Source organism: Chaetomium tenue, assembly GCF_020726465.1.
Source record: "Chaetomium tenue strain MPI-SDFR-AT-0079 chromosome Unknown F5144scaffold_5, whole genome shotgun sequence".
Lineage (NCBI taxonomy): Eukaryota > Fungi > Ascomycota > Sordariomycetes > Sordariales > Chaetomiaceae > Chaetomium > Chaetomium tenue.
The window spans coordinates 3231852-3248728 of NW_027117333.1; the positions used below are offsets into that span (position 1 = coordinate 3231852).

Here is a 16877-nt window from a genome sequence, read left to right on the forward strand (position 1 = left end):
TGTTTTGGCTATTCGAGCCCTCTTCCTTAAGACTCTCATTCAAGTGGCAGAATCTCAAAACTGTGCTGGCATCACCTACAACTAAGATCACTTTCCAGTACTTCATATGCCTTCGGAGTTACAGCGAGCACATTCATCCTCTTTTGGAGGGAGGCAACTGAACAAAACTAATTATATCGAGCAATACAGTTTTAGAAGTGAAAACCCAAGGTTCAATTTCTAGTTTCCTTATATCACCATAGAAGGTCAATCCAAAACACCGATAATGTTATCGATATTAATTTCTAATGAAAATGTTCCAGACCATGCGAGACTGGAAAGTACCGCGTCCATCCATTGCTCGAGAGCGTCAACCGCGGCTTAATCAAGCCAATTATTGTCAGTCTGGCCTTCCACGCCTTAGACGAGGCAACCCGGGTTTCGGGGTGACGCAGCATGGCAGGTGGACGAGAGAGGGAACCGACATGACATGTTGATTCTCACAAGGGCGGAAAGGACCAACCAGACCGACGGTGAAACGTGAAAGTTGCTTGCCGATAAGGCACCGTGTATCGTTCTACGACAGGAAGGCATACTAGTGTGATGTGTGGCGGATAGCCGAGCAAGCCGCCATCGACCCGGTTGTTAGTCGCTCGGGCGGGCGAACTGCTTGTCACCCTGCAGCTTGTCCAACGGACCGTGGAGAAATCACCCCAGCCGTCCAGCCGTCCTCCACACCGGGCCTCTCATATCGGGGAAGGTGACGGAAGCGCGTCTAAGAGGAGAGGCTACTGCAGGCTCTCAAGCTTCCCACGTGTGGGAGGGTGTGAAGGTTCGAGTCGCGGGCGGGCTACCGAAGGCCGAGGCCAATCGGACAGCAAAGCTCACCTCCCACCCAGAAATGGGATATGCAACGGGAGAGCTGAAGGTCAAAGCAACAGACCACTCAGAGGGCGACGGTAGAAGTGTCGAGTGGGTTGGGTATCTGGCCGTCGGTGCCCAATCTTTAAAAAAAGGAGGGCCTGCTACCCTACCTCGACCCGTCGCCGGGATGTCTATCGATATTGGATTGATGTGACACCCCAATCCGGAAATGTTCAAAACAACGAAGGGGGTGAAGGAGATCACCAGACCGTAACCACCCTCGAGTCACGATCAGTTAGCTAGGCGCGGTCTCTGTGGACCTGTCTGTGCGACTGTGATTGCATTAGGGAGGCAAGAAACCGAGAGAGCAGCCGGAATCGGCGGATTGTGCGATTCTGCTGGGAAACTGCCGCATGACATGATGAGAGATCCGTTTGCCACTACCGTGCCCCTTGCTTGGAAATCTCGGGTCTCGGTCTCGGATGCAACGCCCTACGAAGTACTCCATCTCGAAACTGGAAAAGTGAAGTCACTCACGATCAATTATGAAGGAGGAAAAGCTCGTGTCCTGGCGATCACTTGGGCCCTTGCGGACCCTATATTCGCACCATTATTGTCTCTTGGGGTCTTTGATAGTGATGTCTGCAATTGAAATGTTGGGATTGGCCTGCTTCCATGTTGGAGATGTTGGTCAGGGTTGTGTGTTCGCAGCCGGTTAGCAGCCCCCGATTCCCCATTGGGCACCGTTTTGCAGGCCCGCCATGGGCCAGACGTCATCCTTCACCTTGGCGGGCGCAATGTGCACTGTCGCTGGGCGTAAAGACGGTCCTCGTGTTCAAACGGCCTGGCCGGCTCAACCCAACTCCCATGTTTGGCGATCAACACCTTCGGTCGAGGTCGGCGCTATGTCGGGGTATGCGATATCTGGGAAAAGTCGGAGAAACAAGGCTGGAACGAAGCCCGACGCACGATTCCAACCGCATCCCCGACGGCAACCTGCATCCTTGCTTAGCCTGCATGCCGAAGCTGGAGAGAACCCCGAGGAAACGAAAGAGAATTACCAGGGGGATGCGCTTCGAGGAACACAGCCTCTCAAAAGTGCAGCAACTGGATGAACCGTTTCGTAGCCTTGCCTTCCCTATTGAGGAATCAAGAAACGTGAATGGTGGGGCAGCTTCGTCAGGCAGACACGGATATGACTGAACCCATCTGATTCGGAGGGAAAGCCCGGCCAGGGATGGCAGGAACGACGGGAGCTTGGGTTCGTCCGAAGCAAACATCGGGCAGAGCAGACCGTCTCCACCATTCAGATTCCGTCGAGTTCTTGGAAGGGGGGACCCCGGAAATGGAAGGCTCGAGGACAAAGTACTTCTTTTTTTCTTCTTTTTTTTTAACCCCTCCAGTCTGTGACCCCGCGGCACGCAACAAGGCACTTACACATCATTTGGTCCGACCTCATTCTCACCTCGTCCCGTCTTGACGATCCAATCGCTACCAAAAACGCCCTTGTCCACTGTGTACCGAAAAGCTCCCCAAGGCTTCCAAGTTGCCTCCATAATGTAGGTACCTGCGCAACACACAGTACACAAGTAATCACCCGGGTTGGAGAGTGCAGCGGCAGAGCTCACACCCCGGTCTGCCCCGCCGAGCGTCATATCGACCCCACCTGGGCACACCATGGACAGAGGGCCCCTCCCCCTCCTCACAGTAACGCTGCGCCCCCGACAGGCAGGAAGACGCACACACACACACCACTTAACTAGCACTTTTCCCTCCTAAAAAAAACACCGCTCCACGTGGACAGTCACCGCTCTTTCTTCCCAGCTGCCTCTCACCATCGATTGAATCGGCGTAGTGGTGAGTTGATATCTCCAGGACAAGGACATTCACTTTCCCCTCGATTCCCCCCTATCGCAACCACCAGCCATTGTCACACAAACAACCCCCCGGTATCTTTTTCGGGTCGGTGCGATCCCGCCGCAGAGATGGCCGACCCTGCCCGCTACCGATACATGGACGCCGCCTCGAGGCGCTCGCCTCCCCTCTACAACCCCGCCCGCTCCTCCATGCCCGTCACCGGCGGTGGTTATGGCTCACTCTACAGCGGCGACCTTCATGCCATGTCGGCATCCCACCATGAGGGCTTGTCCCGGCCAGCCGACGACTATCGCACGAGCGCGGTTCCCGTCGGCGCCAACACATACGCCGTGAGGAAGGAGCCCCTCTCGAGGAGCACCAGTGTCAACGACGGTACCCGAGTCCACCGAGTCCTCGACCAGAACGCCAAACGACCCATCATCGTCACGACGAAGCACCATCCGCCAGCGCAGAGACCGGGAAGCCCACCGCGCGACCCCTATCGATCGAGCGACGAGGGTCAGTACTATGCCCAGCCAGCTTCCTCCATACCGCGGAGCCGACCTGCTGGCTACGTCCCCTCGAGCGCCAGTATGGACGACGAAGAATATCGCCGATTAAAGGAACGGACTCACCATGACAGATTGGGGAACCGCGGCGCCGACTCATACCGCCCTGCACGATCGGGATCTCTCTACGCCGGACCTAGCCATCGCCCCAACACCCAAGAGTTTGACGACGAAGGATACGAGTACACGAAGCCAAGCGACCTCGCGAGGTACGACCTTGACAACGACCAGCGCCAGAAGACCCGCCGCGAGAGCCTCGATCGGTACTATCGCCCGACCGTCAGCATCAGCGCAGACCTCGCCCGCCCATTCGACCAGACCGACAGGCGAGTGCGAGGTCCGCCGCCGACAACCAGGGGTCTGGACAAGATAGGCTGGACTCAGCCAGCCGGTGGGATTTACAATGGCGCCGGATCGCACATGCCTCTCCCACCTTCAACCTCAACGGCGCCCCTACTCCCTGATGTGCGCCGTGTCAACCTACTGGAGGCAAGCCCGAGGGAAGAACACCGCGGCGGCCCACGCCCACTGTCGATGATCCAGGACGACCCTGCCCGAATTAGTAGTCACCCCGACGATTACTACATTTACGATGACCCCCGTGACCAGAATTACTTCCAAGATGACCGCGTCACCGCTCGTGGCTTTGGGATTCTCGTCGATCCGAACGATGTCGACGACCATCGCCGGCCTCCCGAGAAAGTCTATGCCGACGAACGCCGTGAACGTCGGGAGCCTCAGAAACGCTACGAGGCCCACGAGTCGAGGCGGCGGCCAGATGATGACTTGGAGATCATCAAACACGAGTACGACGACCGGGACCATAGGCGGTACCGTGAACACGATTACGCGGTTGACGAGGAAGGTGGGCGCGAGAGGAGAGATCGGAGATCAGACGACGACGAACCTGACAGCAAGAGAGACAAGGTTCGTGACAAGGCAGCGGCTGGTGTTGGTCTTGCCGCCGCTGCCGTCGGCCTCAAATCTGCCATGAAACGCAGGAGCGACAAGGACGAGGACCCATCCCCGCCGAGAAGACATGCCGATGAGGATCTCGATCGCCGGAGACACGATGAGGCAGATCCTCGAGGCAGGCCAAGCCGGAAGGAGGCTCTTCTTGACGACGAGGACTTCGAGATTGTCGAGCACCCAAGGGACCGTGAGAAGCCAAAGAATCTGGCAGTGCCCGAACCCGAGACCCGGGAATCCAAGAAGCATGACGAAGCGGCTGCTCAGCCATCCCGAGACCGCTCCTCATCCGTGGACGCCGAAGCAAAGCCAAAGCCTCGCCGTCGTCTAAGGGCCTCATCTTTCAACCCCAATGACACCGCCGCCCTCGCTGAGATGAAAGCGCGGCTAGCTAAGCTTAAGGACGCTGAGAAGGCCGACGAGAAGGATGCATCCCCAGCCAGGGAGCACTCTCCAGAGCGTAAACCGTCCCCGGCCGAGAAGCGTGAAAACGACCCCGAGACCTCTGCTGCAACACCCAAGGATGACGGCGACGCCACCGGCCCCCCGTCGCGAGATGAAAGACAGGTCCGTTTGGTGCCGCCACCCAAGGACGCCGCCGTCGACAAGAAGCCCATCAAAGGCATCCTCAAGCAACCGAAGGTGCAGTTCCCCGAAGAACCGAACCCCGTCCGCGAGGGCGTCGCTCCCCACAAGGATGACAAGTCGAAGAACAACGTGCCGACCGGCGCGCGGTGGACAAAGATCAGCCGTAAGATGGTCAACCCGGAGGCGCTCAAGATCGGCAAGGAGCGGTTCGAGGTCCGCGACGACTTTGTTATTGTGTTGAGGGTGCTCAGCAAGGAGGAAATCCAGGCGTATGCGGCGGCGACCGCCACACTGAGAGGTAAAACCCCCTCCCCCGGGTCGGCTTTTTAACAGCTATCCAAATGCTAACACGACATGGCACAGAGCGCCGCAAGAAGGAGTATGACGAAGCGCGTGGTGAGGCCGAGTATGACGAGGACCGTGACCGCGGACGCGAGACCGAGGATGACGACAAGAAGAAGCGCCATCGCCAGCACGAGCGGGAGAAGGATGATGAGAGGCGTGGTAAGGACAAGGAGAGGGAGAAGGATACTAGGCATCGCCGTCATCGCATTGAGGACAGCGACACTCGGCGACGGCCATGATGCATGACGGCATCGTAGGTGGCACCGGGATTTGGGGACTTTTGGGTGGTTTCTTGCTTTTGGAGAGCGTGATACGAAGCTATGATGCCATGATGGGTTTGTTCTTCTCTGTTGTATTGGTTGGTATTTGTTGGACGTCGACGTCGAGCATGGATGACCAAAAGCGAGGTTGTATGTATGGTATGTACTACGGATATGTTCTGATGTTTTAGCGGCTATGTTGGAGACGGTATTCTTGGGTTGGGTTTTGGGTGTTGGACTGGTTAATCCATGGGCGTTTCTGTGCTGGTTGGTTGATGGTGGGAGACGATAAGGGACAGATGAAAAGTTCGCTAGTTCCCGTATAAGTTCAACATACCTGGTGGTCGCCAGAATTTGGCAAAATCTATATCTTTGTTGTTATCTCTACGTTGCTACAAAGACTGAGCTTGTTGGGGTAGCCCCATGGCGTTGGGCTTCTGAGGGACTGTGTGCTTGCTGTCTGTTGGGCAGACCTCACAAGGGGTTCAAGACTTGATTTGGTGTTGTTGGTTAGGAGGACCAGGTACGAGTTGTTGGTCTGTGGATGGGTGTGTTATCTTTGTGTTGTTTGAGGCTCGTGGACACTTGAAACAGATGAGGCGGTTTATAGCCCTTCTCAAGAGTTACGGCACTTCACCACCCAGGGCTTTGACACTCAGTCTGCTTGACCTGTTAGAACTGCATCAGACCTCTGCTTGAGTGCTCAGATACTGCAGCACGCATTTATTGTCTGTGACTTGTTCGTTGGTCATGGCAGGCATAGTGCCTCATTATCATCTTGCATTGTATATGGGAACTCGGGTCTCAAGGGAGACTTCGTTGAACTGGCCATAACTCAAGGGAGTTGGAATTTCATCCAAAATTGTTACCTCGTCGTCTTTTTCTTGACGCTTGTTACAGGTTCTCGGTTCTGGTGCTTGGTGGAAGTGGAAGGGAGGGAGAGAAGATAAACACAATGCATCTATATTCACTTTACTTTACTCATGTATCATTGTGTCTTCCTTCAATGCTGATTTCTTTCTTTACTTTCTCTTGTCTTTCGTTTCAAAATTATATTTTCCCACTTGTCTTCTCTTTTTTTGTTCTCTTCCATTTACCCTTCGCATAGAACTCTTCTTCCGAAGTCTCAAAAACAACCAGAGTCGGGTGAGACTCAACAACCTACTACTTAATAGGTTGTCAACAAAGTCAACCACAACTTCTTATTTACGGGTCATTAGAGAATCAAGAACTGCAAAGGCAAGGATATGTATTCCTTACAGGCCCTTCCTTCTCAGCCCCCTGAAACACACAGGGGCACAACGACATGCATACTCGGAGGTTTGTTTACTGGCCTTCCATCACCACATCGCCACAGGCATATCCTTCCTTCTCTGTCCGGTTTCCGTTTGTTGTCTCAAACCCGGGCCCCTACCTTCCGGTATCGTCCTGCGGCTCGGTGCGAACCGAGACACTCCGCAACACTCAACATGCCATGCCTTGTCGGACATGCTACGAGAAAGGGAAGTGCTCCCCGCGCGAATGTTTCGTAGAACCGATTCAACACCGAAAAGCCTCGGGCAGCAAGTCAAGTCTGATCTCCTTCCCAGAAACACTCAACACGCGAGGGCCAAGCTACCTAACCTAACGGAGGATATTACATAACTACAAGACACTTGGGGACTCGGTGGGTTTTGGACAAATTACTCCAAGTCAACTCACAACAAACCCGCCATCTGGCGGGACTCCACGCAAGCCCGATACGCAGTATACCTGATACAGACCGCGAATGGGGTGATATCACGATGACACGGGAACATCCAAGCGAGCCCGGGCAATCCACCCGGCTCCGGAGGGTGTGGCAGGGACAAGGGCCAGAGAACAACACTGCCGGGCCGACCTGGGCCTGGGAAACCCTGCTTCCACTTGCCTCCCCCGCCTCTGGCTCACCGAGGTGAAGCAAACAGAAAAATCGGCATGGGCTTGGCCGTTGGGGGTCAGCGTAAGGGGGGCAAGGGAGATGGGGGGGGGGGGGGGCGGAAACCAAGCATTCTGCAGTGCAGGCCTCTCCGTGCCTCCCTCCCTCCCCCATCCCCCCCATCCCCGGTCCCCATGAGGCGAAGACCGGCAAAGGCAGCCCACCCCCCTGACTGCTGCATGAGACACCATGCAGCCGTTTGCCTCGAACAGCTGCGGCCAACCCAACCACCACCCACCCACATGTCTGGCGCCAACGCCATCTGGGAAAGAAAATAAAACAGGGAAGAAGGGAAGATTCTCTCCCACTTCGGACATGACAGGCAGGACAGGACAAGGCCAGGATAGGGCAGAAACAAACGCCCGGAACCGTTGAGTCCGTATCTGCAACAGCTGCAGCAAGGCAGCGGCCGATTGTTTCCCTTCTGGGCCTGCCACCAGTCCGGACACAGTAGTTTTCTCGGGCCCTTCGAGGTGAGGCGGCGGCACAGCGTTTGTTCGAGAAATGAGACGGCGGCCAACGACGGCGGTCCACCGCCCGTGCGGAGCTGACATGCCCAGGTCATGCCTTGGTTCCATGCTGTCAACGTGCTCATCAATCGAACGGTTTTCGGTTTTTGACAGTGACAGTGATAGTGACAGTTGGAAAGCGGCACAGCTTTCTCACTGTGGAATCTGTCCGTGTCGATCGAAAGGAACACACAGGTCTAGCCAGCCACCAGCCAGCCAGCCAGCCAGCCAACAAGCCAGCACATGATCATGCAAGTTGCGGGCAGGACGCCGCTGAGCGGAGAGTTTTTGCCTCTTCCAAGGCCATTCAGCGCCCGCTGAGCGGTTGACTGGTGAGACCACGAGAGATAACTCGTCAATACACAGTACGGCTGGGGGTGAAAGACAAGCATAGGCACGGCATCCCGTATCTCGATCGTGCAACGCGCCACCGCATGTCTCGTCCCATCTCTGGCCGAGGTGGGAGATAAACAAGAGATTAATTAGTTGCTAGTGTCCTTTTCCAGAGGATTCTGAGAATGCGAAGCTGCCGTCTTCGTTCTGACGTAGCCGCCAGGAAAAGTCACAGCAACAACACGACGATGAGTTCTCGGCTAGTGTTATCTGTAAGCAAAGGAGGAATTCAACTCCCGAGCCCCCCGCATCAGGATTAGCTGCTTATGGGATCCAAATCAGAAAGCTGCTGGCGCATGTTTGACCGTGAATAATCAGCGGGATTACCGTAAACGGCATCCGAGTTTGTTGGCCGCAGAGGTGATACATGGCTTTGCTATCCGCCACTGGCATGCAATCGTTCTTTTTGCCTTTCCTCGCTCTCGTCCGTAAAAGTTCCAGTGATCATCGGAGCCTACACCACAAGTTAACTAGCCCGAAAACAGCATGACATGAGATCCTCCCGAGTCCACAAGCCCAAAGGCCGCCTTGACATCGCTCGGACCGAGCGAGAGGAGAGGATAAGATTCACCACCGTCATAGCTGTGACTAATGACGCCCGAATCACCCCATTTCTGAACGGTCTGAACGGTCGAGTTGGCAAAGCTCCATAGCGCCGTCTCCATAGAGCTAAGCCCATCGGCCGATCCGGGCAAGCCGGGCCTTGCCAATAAGTCGGTGATACCGAATGACGGAAGAAAGAGGGGGCTGGGGAGAAAGCTGAAAAGGGGAGATTAAAAAACATCTGAGACATTTGCGTTTGTGGGTTTCTAGTTAGTCGGTTGGACCGTCACCATGGATTCCCCATGAGGCGCGATCGACGTGTTTCACAGGGAGGTTGAGCAAGCACGGCGTTCCATGAACCGCGAAGATGTCTCGGCTAGTTGGGCGAGGCAACCCTTTCAACAGGCCCGTTGTGTATGAGTGCATGTGTGAGTGTGGTGTACTGTATTCGTAGTTACTTTGTTTGTATCAACGGCTGAAGCTGAAGTTGTTCGAGTTGACGTGTCGGGGCTGAGCTGTGCTGCAGGTGGATCAAGCTGCCTGCTCCCGAGACTGCCGATGTATTTTTTTCAATTATTTTTTCGATCTTGCATTACTCTTCCACTGACTCAGGCAAGGCCAGTGGGATGATCGAGGGGTTGTCGACGTGGACAGAATTGGAGCCTCCAACGACTCAGATCCGCCACCTCATTCCAGCGTGACTCCTCCCCAGGATGACCCGATCACGGTCAGTTCACAATCATCACGGGGTTTGAGACACACGTGTGTCGATGAGCTTCCTCGCGCCTTTGACTGTTCAGCTTTAGTGAAGGCATAGGCTTAGTTACCTAACCCAAGTGAGGCGCACAGTTGTTTTCAAGTGCCGATTTCAAACCCGAGCTAGCCTGTTTTCTCCGCAAAGGGCCAGCGCCAATGTCGTCTGAAGCTACAGTAAAGGTTATTCTCAAACAATGGCTGGCGCACTTCGTGTGTTGTCGTCTCGACATTGCCCACGCAATATCTTGGCGGTCGCGGTACAAGTGCTCTAATGTCGCGTTTGCAGGTTTGGTCGCATTCGACACCCCTAGCTTGACCTCCAAAACCCCTGAGCTTCCCCCCAATCTCGGCAAGGGTGGCTGGCGGGCGCGATGCAACGGGCAGGGGAAGCTTCTTTGTGCAACACCAGCTCCCTTGACTACCACCCTGGACAAGCAGCTGGCAGCGACCGGGCTTCTCGAGTGCCCTGGTCTTCCCGTAAGGCTGGGACTGTCGTGGGAACCCAACCCATGGGGGCGCTTTTGTGGTGTTCGGCACGCGCGAGAGAGATATCGATCAAGAAGTCTCTAACTGCTTTCTCGCAAAGAGCCCACACCTCCACAAACCGAATCCCTTGGCAGAGTTTAACGCAGTCCCCAACCGACCTTTTCCGTTTTGCCCACAAGCAGTGACAAGGCAAGGAACGGTGAGGTGGCCGGCTCGGGGCCGCGAAATGAGTGGTGCGTCATGTTAGGACCCGATGTACCTTCGTGCTGAGTTCCCCCTATAATTAGTGAAGTGATTTATCCGGAACTTCCGCACTTCACAGCCATCAGTTCGGTAGGAGCGAGAAGGAGCCAGAGCTGATTTGTCCGAGCTTGCCATGCGCACTGACAGAATACTCGGTGATGATCGGGGATCCACAGCGGTCAAATGAAAGACTTCCATTCGGAGGACGGAGAAGGTCACGCCCCTCTCGCTGATTACCGAGCCGAAGAGAATGCAGACGGCCCTTTCGCGACCGACCAACGAAACGGTCTTCTGAGGTGGAGCATTTCCCGGAATTTCCTCCGACAGAACGGCACGAACGGTCCTCCAGCTGACCAGGGCCGGCCTTCTGTCCTGGAATCCCCATCTTTTGAGACAATCGACAACGGCTATGCCATTCTGGGTTGATGGACAAACGGCGGATAAACGACAGTCTTGGTGAGCTACAGCGCGATGTTGCTTTTATTACGTGTACCAAGGATGCGTAGCAAGAGAGATGTCGGGTGATAAGTGACCAGCGGGCAAAGGTGAGGGACAGAGCGAGCTGTCGGCCTTGTCGGGGACCAACCGGAGACGTACCGGGCGCGCGTGCTGTCACTTTTTCAACTCGAGGTTGGAGCGGTAGAAAGTTCCGGAAGCCGAGCTGACTTTCGCGTCTTGACCTCATCAAACCTAACAGCCGCGCGCTCCCTGGTTGGAAAACGCATTTCGGGACATGCGCCAGGGTAATTGGAAGGGGCAAGGAAACATCCCACGTCCCAACGATGGCGGGTTGACGTTAGCCCCGGTGTGACGAGGACAGGGATATCGGCGGAAACTTCGCATTACCCCTGTTGCATGCTGCGCGTGAACTGCTCAGCTTCCGATTGATGGACAGAGGTCGACGGGGGTGGCAGGGTCCATTTCATTGGATTCGGGTTGGGAGCTTGCCAGACGCGCCGTGTGGTTTTCCGTGACCGCCTCCGTTCCCTTTCCGCTCTCAAAGCCGTGCCTAACGCTGAGGGGCAATGGCTCTGGAGGGAATGATGAATGCATGGCATAGCGAACCAGCGCTGGGATCTTTTGGGGCCAGTCCCCTCTCAAGGTCCCTTTGCGTGCATGTGCCAGGATTGGGGGGAGGTGCGGCATCATCATCCACGCGGGGCGAGCCAGCCACCCTGGCTTCCCGAGCGTGTTACCAGATTCCCGAGGTGAAACTGATGAGCCTCACTTGTCGGTTGGGTTCGAGAGGGGTTTGTGGGGAAAAAAGATTCGAGATCTCTCCGCGAGCCCTGGATCGGCGCTGCTCGCTGGTCTCATTGACTGGCAAATGCCAGCTTCCCCCGTCCGGGATGCCTTGAAAGCTCCTGGGACCTGAGCTAAGATAAACCGATGCAGACAGGGGTGACTGGAAACCCCCAAACCCCCAAACCCCCGAGGCCTGTGGTCCGTTACCAAACAGTGACTTGGGCCGGATTTCTGCAGGCTCCCGTGTCGCCAGCTTGTTCTAGCCGGGCCTTGTCGCAGAGCGGGACAAGAACTGCCGCGAGAAGGTTGCACGTACGGACTACGTAGCATTGCAACCGTTTGCACCCACAAGTTGCAAGAGAAAGCGTGGTTGCCAGGAAGCGTTCAACGAACGACCGACCTACGCTAGCCATGTCTGGTGATTCCAAGCCGGCGGAACTGACCGGTGGGCGTGGCATCAACGAGCTCCGGAAGGTTCGAATTTTCACCCCAATACCCAATGTTGCAACGAGCTTGACAGGAAGGATGAGAGGCTAACTCTCACTGATGGGCCAACAGATGAGACCGGCGAGAGTTCAACCAGTTTTGCGGTGAAGCAGCTCGGAAGACATCCGAGTCGTCCGCTGCTGACGGATTTTGTGCGGTGAGTAAGAATGTGACCTTGTCATTTCTGTGATTGGTCCGGCATCGGTTGGCAATCCTTTCAAGTGCAAAAGTGTCGAAGTTTAGTTAACTAGCCTGAGTTGATGAGTGTTGTCAATGGGCTGGTCTCATTCAGTCAGCGAAAGCGGTTGTCAGGGGATTGGTTGAGGTTTGTGTGTCAGAAGCCGTTTCGTGCTCGAAAATGCATCGATGATTCCTTCCTCAACCAACCCCATTGGCTGCTAGGGTGGCGTGACTGACAGCTGCCTGGCCAAACTGGGCAAGTATGTCCTGCAGACCGCCTGCCGGACTTGCCTGACGGGTCTTTTTTCTTCTCCAATTGCTGAAACTCCAGTGAAATTGTGACGAACTGCTGCTGCATCGGAGGTGACTTCCGTTTTCCGACTTGAGGTTGGCAATGTGTCATGCGGCATGTTTGGATGCGGTGAGCACAGTCGTTGCAACCACTTCGTACGAGATGGGCAAATTGTTTATGCACGCCTTGAAGCTGTAATGCTGTTTTGAAGATCTCAGCCGTGACCGGAGCCTTTCCGGGGAAGAAATCCGGACACCTAACCAACCCTTGCGCTGCCCGCCTCGGCGGAAATGTTGACCCCAGAAGCGAACGGGAGAGATGAGAAATGGCGCTCTTGATCCTGGTCACATGGCCACCGAATTAGGCTTGGCTTGGCTCCTGTGCCTAGCTGACCGCACTGTCGGTGCCGCTCGCAAAAACCCCTGCTCTGCAAGCGCGAACCCGCCATCAACAAGCCTCTGACGACCCGGGCGAGCCGACCTGCGTGTTCGCGGCGGTGTTCAATGTCCCCCCACACAACGGCATGCTGCGGACCGCCTCGACCGAACACGTCCCCACGCACGTCAGGAAGTCTGATCCAGACAATCGATGAGATGCTAATTAGCGGCTTGAGAGCAGAAAGCGATGTTACTTTTGGGGGTCCCGATGCATGTGCATACGAGGTACCTAGTTATTTATGTACAGAACATAATATTGACGCTTGCCCGGCCTCCTGATCAACAACTTTTATGGTGGAGACGGTGTTCCTCGCTGGGCACTGCTTGACTGATTGCGGCCCCGGCAGCCATTTCAATCGTGGTTGACGACAACTTTTGCACAGATTGATAACTACTGTGTATGTAGATGTCGTTTCCGTCGTTGAGTTAGGTATCTACCTAGGTAGCCCTGCCCTGTCATTCACGTGCCCGCGTGCGGTAGCGTGTCTTGAACAACCCACGAAGACCCCTGCGGAGCCACAACGCGATGGGGAAGAGGAAAAAAGATGATAACAATTTCTCGTGTCTCGTCGATACAAACCGAAGAAGCAAACATTTCTTAACCTGATACACAGTAAGATATCAAGCCTTTCCCAGCACTCCTTGAACTGCCAATCGCATCTCAGGGAAGCTCGCCGATAACCTGTTGATCTTGTCTCCGACACGAGATTGTACCCAGTTGTTTCATTCCAGTCCGCCTGCTTGATGATCGCATAGCTATCATAATGCAAAAAATAGAGAGAGAAGAATTGTTTGAATGCATAATCAGTTCAATCCTGCTTTCAAAGTTGACCTTTGCTTGTTTCCCATCGGGAAATTCTGTGGACGTTGGCCGTTGCGGGCGACTCGGGACCCTGGTTCTTTCGCTTAACTATTCACAGTATCGTACCTGAGAGTCAGTTACTGTGTGTCGCCTGTAAAAAATACCCGAAACCCTTGACCTTGTGCGAACTCGTGGTTCTTGCTCGATACTTGGTACATAGAACCTGTACCCTGTGCTTTCGCACCAAGAACACCCAAGTTCAAGAAAAATGGATTTCCTCGTTGCAGTTTCTTCCTCTTGCTCTCTTCCTCTGGCAAGCTACCCTGGAAACAGTGCTCGCTCAATCTGAGACCTCCCATGTGCTGATTTTCGGCTGCCGTGTAACTTTGTGACTTTCACCGGCAGACCCTGGTCACTATCCCTGCTTGAGTTACCGCCGGCTCCCCCCAGCAAACCCCATCCATCCGGACTGGCTGGAGACGATTGTGGGCTTGTTGAGAATCAGCGACAACACGACTTTGTACTCTGACATCTTGAACACTTCACCGGACACGTGTGTTATAATTACAAAAGACCGCTTTCTCAAGAATTGTCCGTGCTAGGTTGTGTGGGTTCTAGTTATTCTTCCAACGCCCGGAGTCTTTCGACGGCCTCAGATTCAGGCAGGCTCTGCCAACCTTGCCATCCTTGGACTAGTTGTCGAGACCTTGAACTGCTTCGTACCGAAACGTAATCCAGAGATCGCGTCGCTGCTGGTCCATGATCCACCGGAGACAAGCGCGAATCAACAATCAACCGCGCATTGACAACTGCGCGTTCCTGCAACATGTTTGTGTTCCTGCCTGCCCCGACCGCCCCGTTTGGTGACTCTCCCACCGCCTTTTCCGTATCGCACCCGAACCGCATAGTTATACCTGCATGCTGCATGTATTTACTCGACCACGAGACTGCGATTCTTCTCTCCCTACATACGTCCTGCATGAACAAACGGCTGATTGTGGGGGACAGAGAGACTCGAAGATTGCGGTTGGAGTAGACCCTCGGAGTGGCGCCGGAAGCAAAATACCGGAAGGTACGAACCTGCATTTCTACAAAGTAGGTCCCATGTTTCCGTCTCGGACCTAGCGCTTCCATCTACTTTTTTTTTATGTACAACGTGGCTGCGTTTCCCCCCTGCCTGGCCTACCTTATCCAACCGATGAGTTTGCCATCCCTACTTGGTATTCTGTCCGCACACCGTCCGAACTCACAACTCCGTCCTCCAACGACTCTGTCTAACTCTGCGCCACGCGAAGTTAGGCGCGTTTCTCGAGGGCATCTATTTTCGGACTTACAAGAGGTATGTGCGTTCGTCTTCCACGCTCATCAATCCTGCCCCTATCACGATGACGGCGCATCGCGCCGAGCAAATCAGCAGCCCTTTTGCGATGCACGCCTCGGAAGTCAGACCAGGGTTTAGTGTCACACCCAGCACGAGCCCGTTTCAATCTCGGCAGTGTTCCACCCTAGTCCCCGTTTTGGTATCGCATGGGATGGCTGCAAATTTCGACACGACCTTGCTGATGCGGTACCTTGCCGACCGATTCTTCCTTTTCGTCAGAAGTTTATTACTGGGAATCGGCGACAGTTTTCTTTTCCCCTTCCTAGCAAGCAAGCCTGACGATTTCCCGTGTTTTCCCCAGACAACCCTTGCGCACGCGCGTTGACCTTGTCCGGCAAACAACCCAGCAGCAGCAACAGCACCACCACCGCGTCCGACCCAGCTGAACCGATTTGGCAACAGCACCACATCACCATCCAAAAAACAACCACCTCGACCTCGACTGGATTGACGGAAGAGAGAACACCAGTTATCCTCGCCTGAATCCTTGCGACCACACACCCTTCGTAAGTTGTTCCGATTGAGTGCGCTTCCCTCCCCGATATCCGCACTCGGGCGCGTCGCATGGCATCGGCCGACCTTGTCGCGTCCTGCACTCGCAGACGTCTGTCGTGGCGGGACGCACGGGTATCCCAGTGCGAAAGGAAACCTGGTTTGCTGGCCACCTCGCGACTGTGTCCATGAGGGCGATCCACGAAGCGCAGTTCCAGGTTCCACGACTACCTTTTTCACACAAAACAACCCCAAGCGACCTAGCATCATCCCTTGTTTTCTGTGGCTCGACAACGTCTATCTTCTCGGGACTAACGTGGGCCAACGAATACAGATACCGGCAGCACCAGCGCATCCACGGCCGTTATTCTGAAATATTATGGGATTGATGACAATGGCTCAACACCGGCAGGCGCCCCGCCAATTCAAGGAAGAGCCCGGCCATGACTCGGTGAGTGACATTCATTTTTCCAATTCCTGCGACACCTCCACCCATCGCCGACAATTCCGTTGCCACTTTTCACCCTCTGTCAATGCGGTAGTCCCGTCGCGTTTTGCCCAACCTAGTTTTTTTGATCGCGTACATACCCAGCTTGCTCGAGATAAGTCTATCTCGCAAGAAGTGTCGCCGTTGTTGCGACGCGAGGTTGAACCCCATGCTCCCGCGTTCGCGATTCCCCTTGCTCGACAACCCTGGCAGGCTTCGTAATTGTTCCAGAAAACTGCATGCCCGCTGCCGCATCCTTGGCCGGCCGGGGAGGGCTGCTTCTGGGATTACAGGGGGGGTCGGGCTGTTTCACCAGTAGCCAGGGCTCCGGGAACATGCGGCAGGGGGCGGTGCCAGGGTGCGCAGCACGCTTCCGCCCTGTCAGTTCAGCGCGCGGTGGGCGACCCCATGTTCGTGCTGCTTCTGCGTCGCATCCATCCCACACATCGACAAGCGTTGAAGGGACAAGTGGCCAGCCAAGTTGGCTGCAGAGAGCTGCAGAACACATCGTTTCCGGCGCGAGACTCGGGCTTTGCTTCCTCGGGCCGCATGATTGCGCCATCGCAGCGCAGCGCAATGGTCATCGCTGCGGACCTGGACCACCATGGCCGGTCAAACGGCGAGCGAGGTAACTCTCAACGGCAAACCATTTGGGGAAACCTGGTTGGATGTCCCGACCCCACGCGATCCCCGCCTCCCTCCCCAATTGCCCACAAATCCTTGCAACCGATAGGACATCGAGGAAGCACGATGCAAT

The 16877-nt window shown here is 55.2% G+C and overlaps 4 protein-coding genes across 4 annotated transcripts; 3 read left to right on the top strand and 1 right to left on the bottom strand.

Moving 5' to 3' along the window:
* Positions 1 to 2828: 2828 nt before the first annotated feature.
* Positions 2829 to 5410, top strand: F5144DRAFT_594445 (uncharacterized protein; the record flags this gene model as incomplete). Its single annotated transcript, XM_066790579.1, has 2 exons — positions 2829 to 5124; positions 5190 to 5410. 2 exons carry the CDS (start codon positions 2829 to 2831, stop codon positions 5408 to 5410), a joined length of 2517 nt encoding a protein of 838 aa, XP_066641802.1.
* Positions 5411 to 10279: 4869 nt separating this feature from the next.
* Positions 10280 to 11184, bottom strand: F5144DRAFT_307992 (uncharacterized protein). The gene has a single exon (XM_066783938.1). It carries the CDS (start codon positions 11001 to 11003, stop codon positions 10401 to 10403), a length of 603 nt encoding a protein of 200 aa, XP_066641803.1. The 5' UTR covers positions 11004 to 11184; the 3' UTR covers positions 10280 to 10400.
* Positions 11185 to 14520: 3336 nt separating this feature from the next.
* F5144DRAFT_308078 (uncharacterized protein) lies at positions 14521 to 15579 on the top strand. The gene is made up of 2 exons (XM_066783939.1): positions 14521 to 14855; positions 15056 to 15579. Exons 1-2 carry the CDS (start codon positions 14679 to 14681, stop codon positions 15464 to 15466), a joined length of 588 nt encoding a protein of 195 aa, XP_066641804.1. The 5' UTR covers positions 14521 to 14678; the 3' UTR covers positions 15467 to 15579.
* Positions 15580 to 16435, top strand: F5144DRAFT_308096 (uncharacterized protein). The gene is made up of 2 exons (XM_066783940.1): positions 15580 to 15647; positions 15968 to 16435. Exon 2 carries the CDS (start codon positions 16013 to 16015, stop codon positions 16340 to 16342), a length of 330 nt encoding a protein of 109 aa, XP_066641805.1. The 5' UTR covers positions 15580 to 15647; positions 15968 to 16012; the 3' UTR covers positions 16343 to 16435.
* Positions 16436 to 16877: the final 442 nt, after the last annotated feature.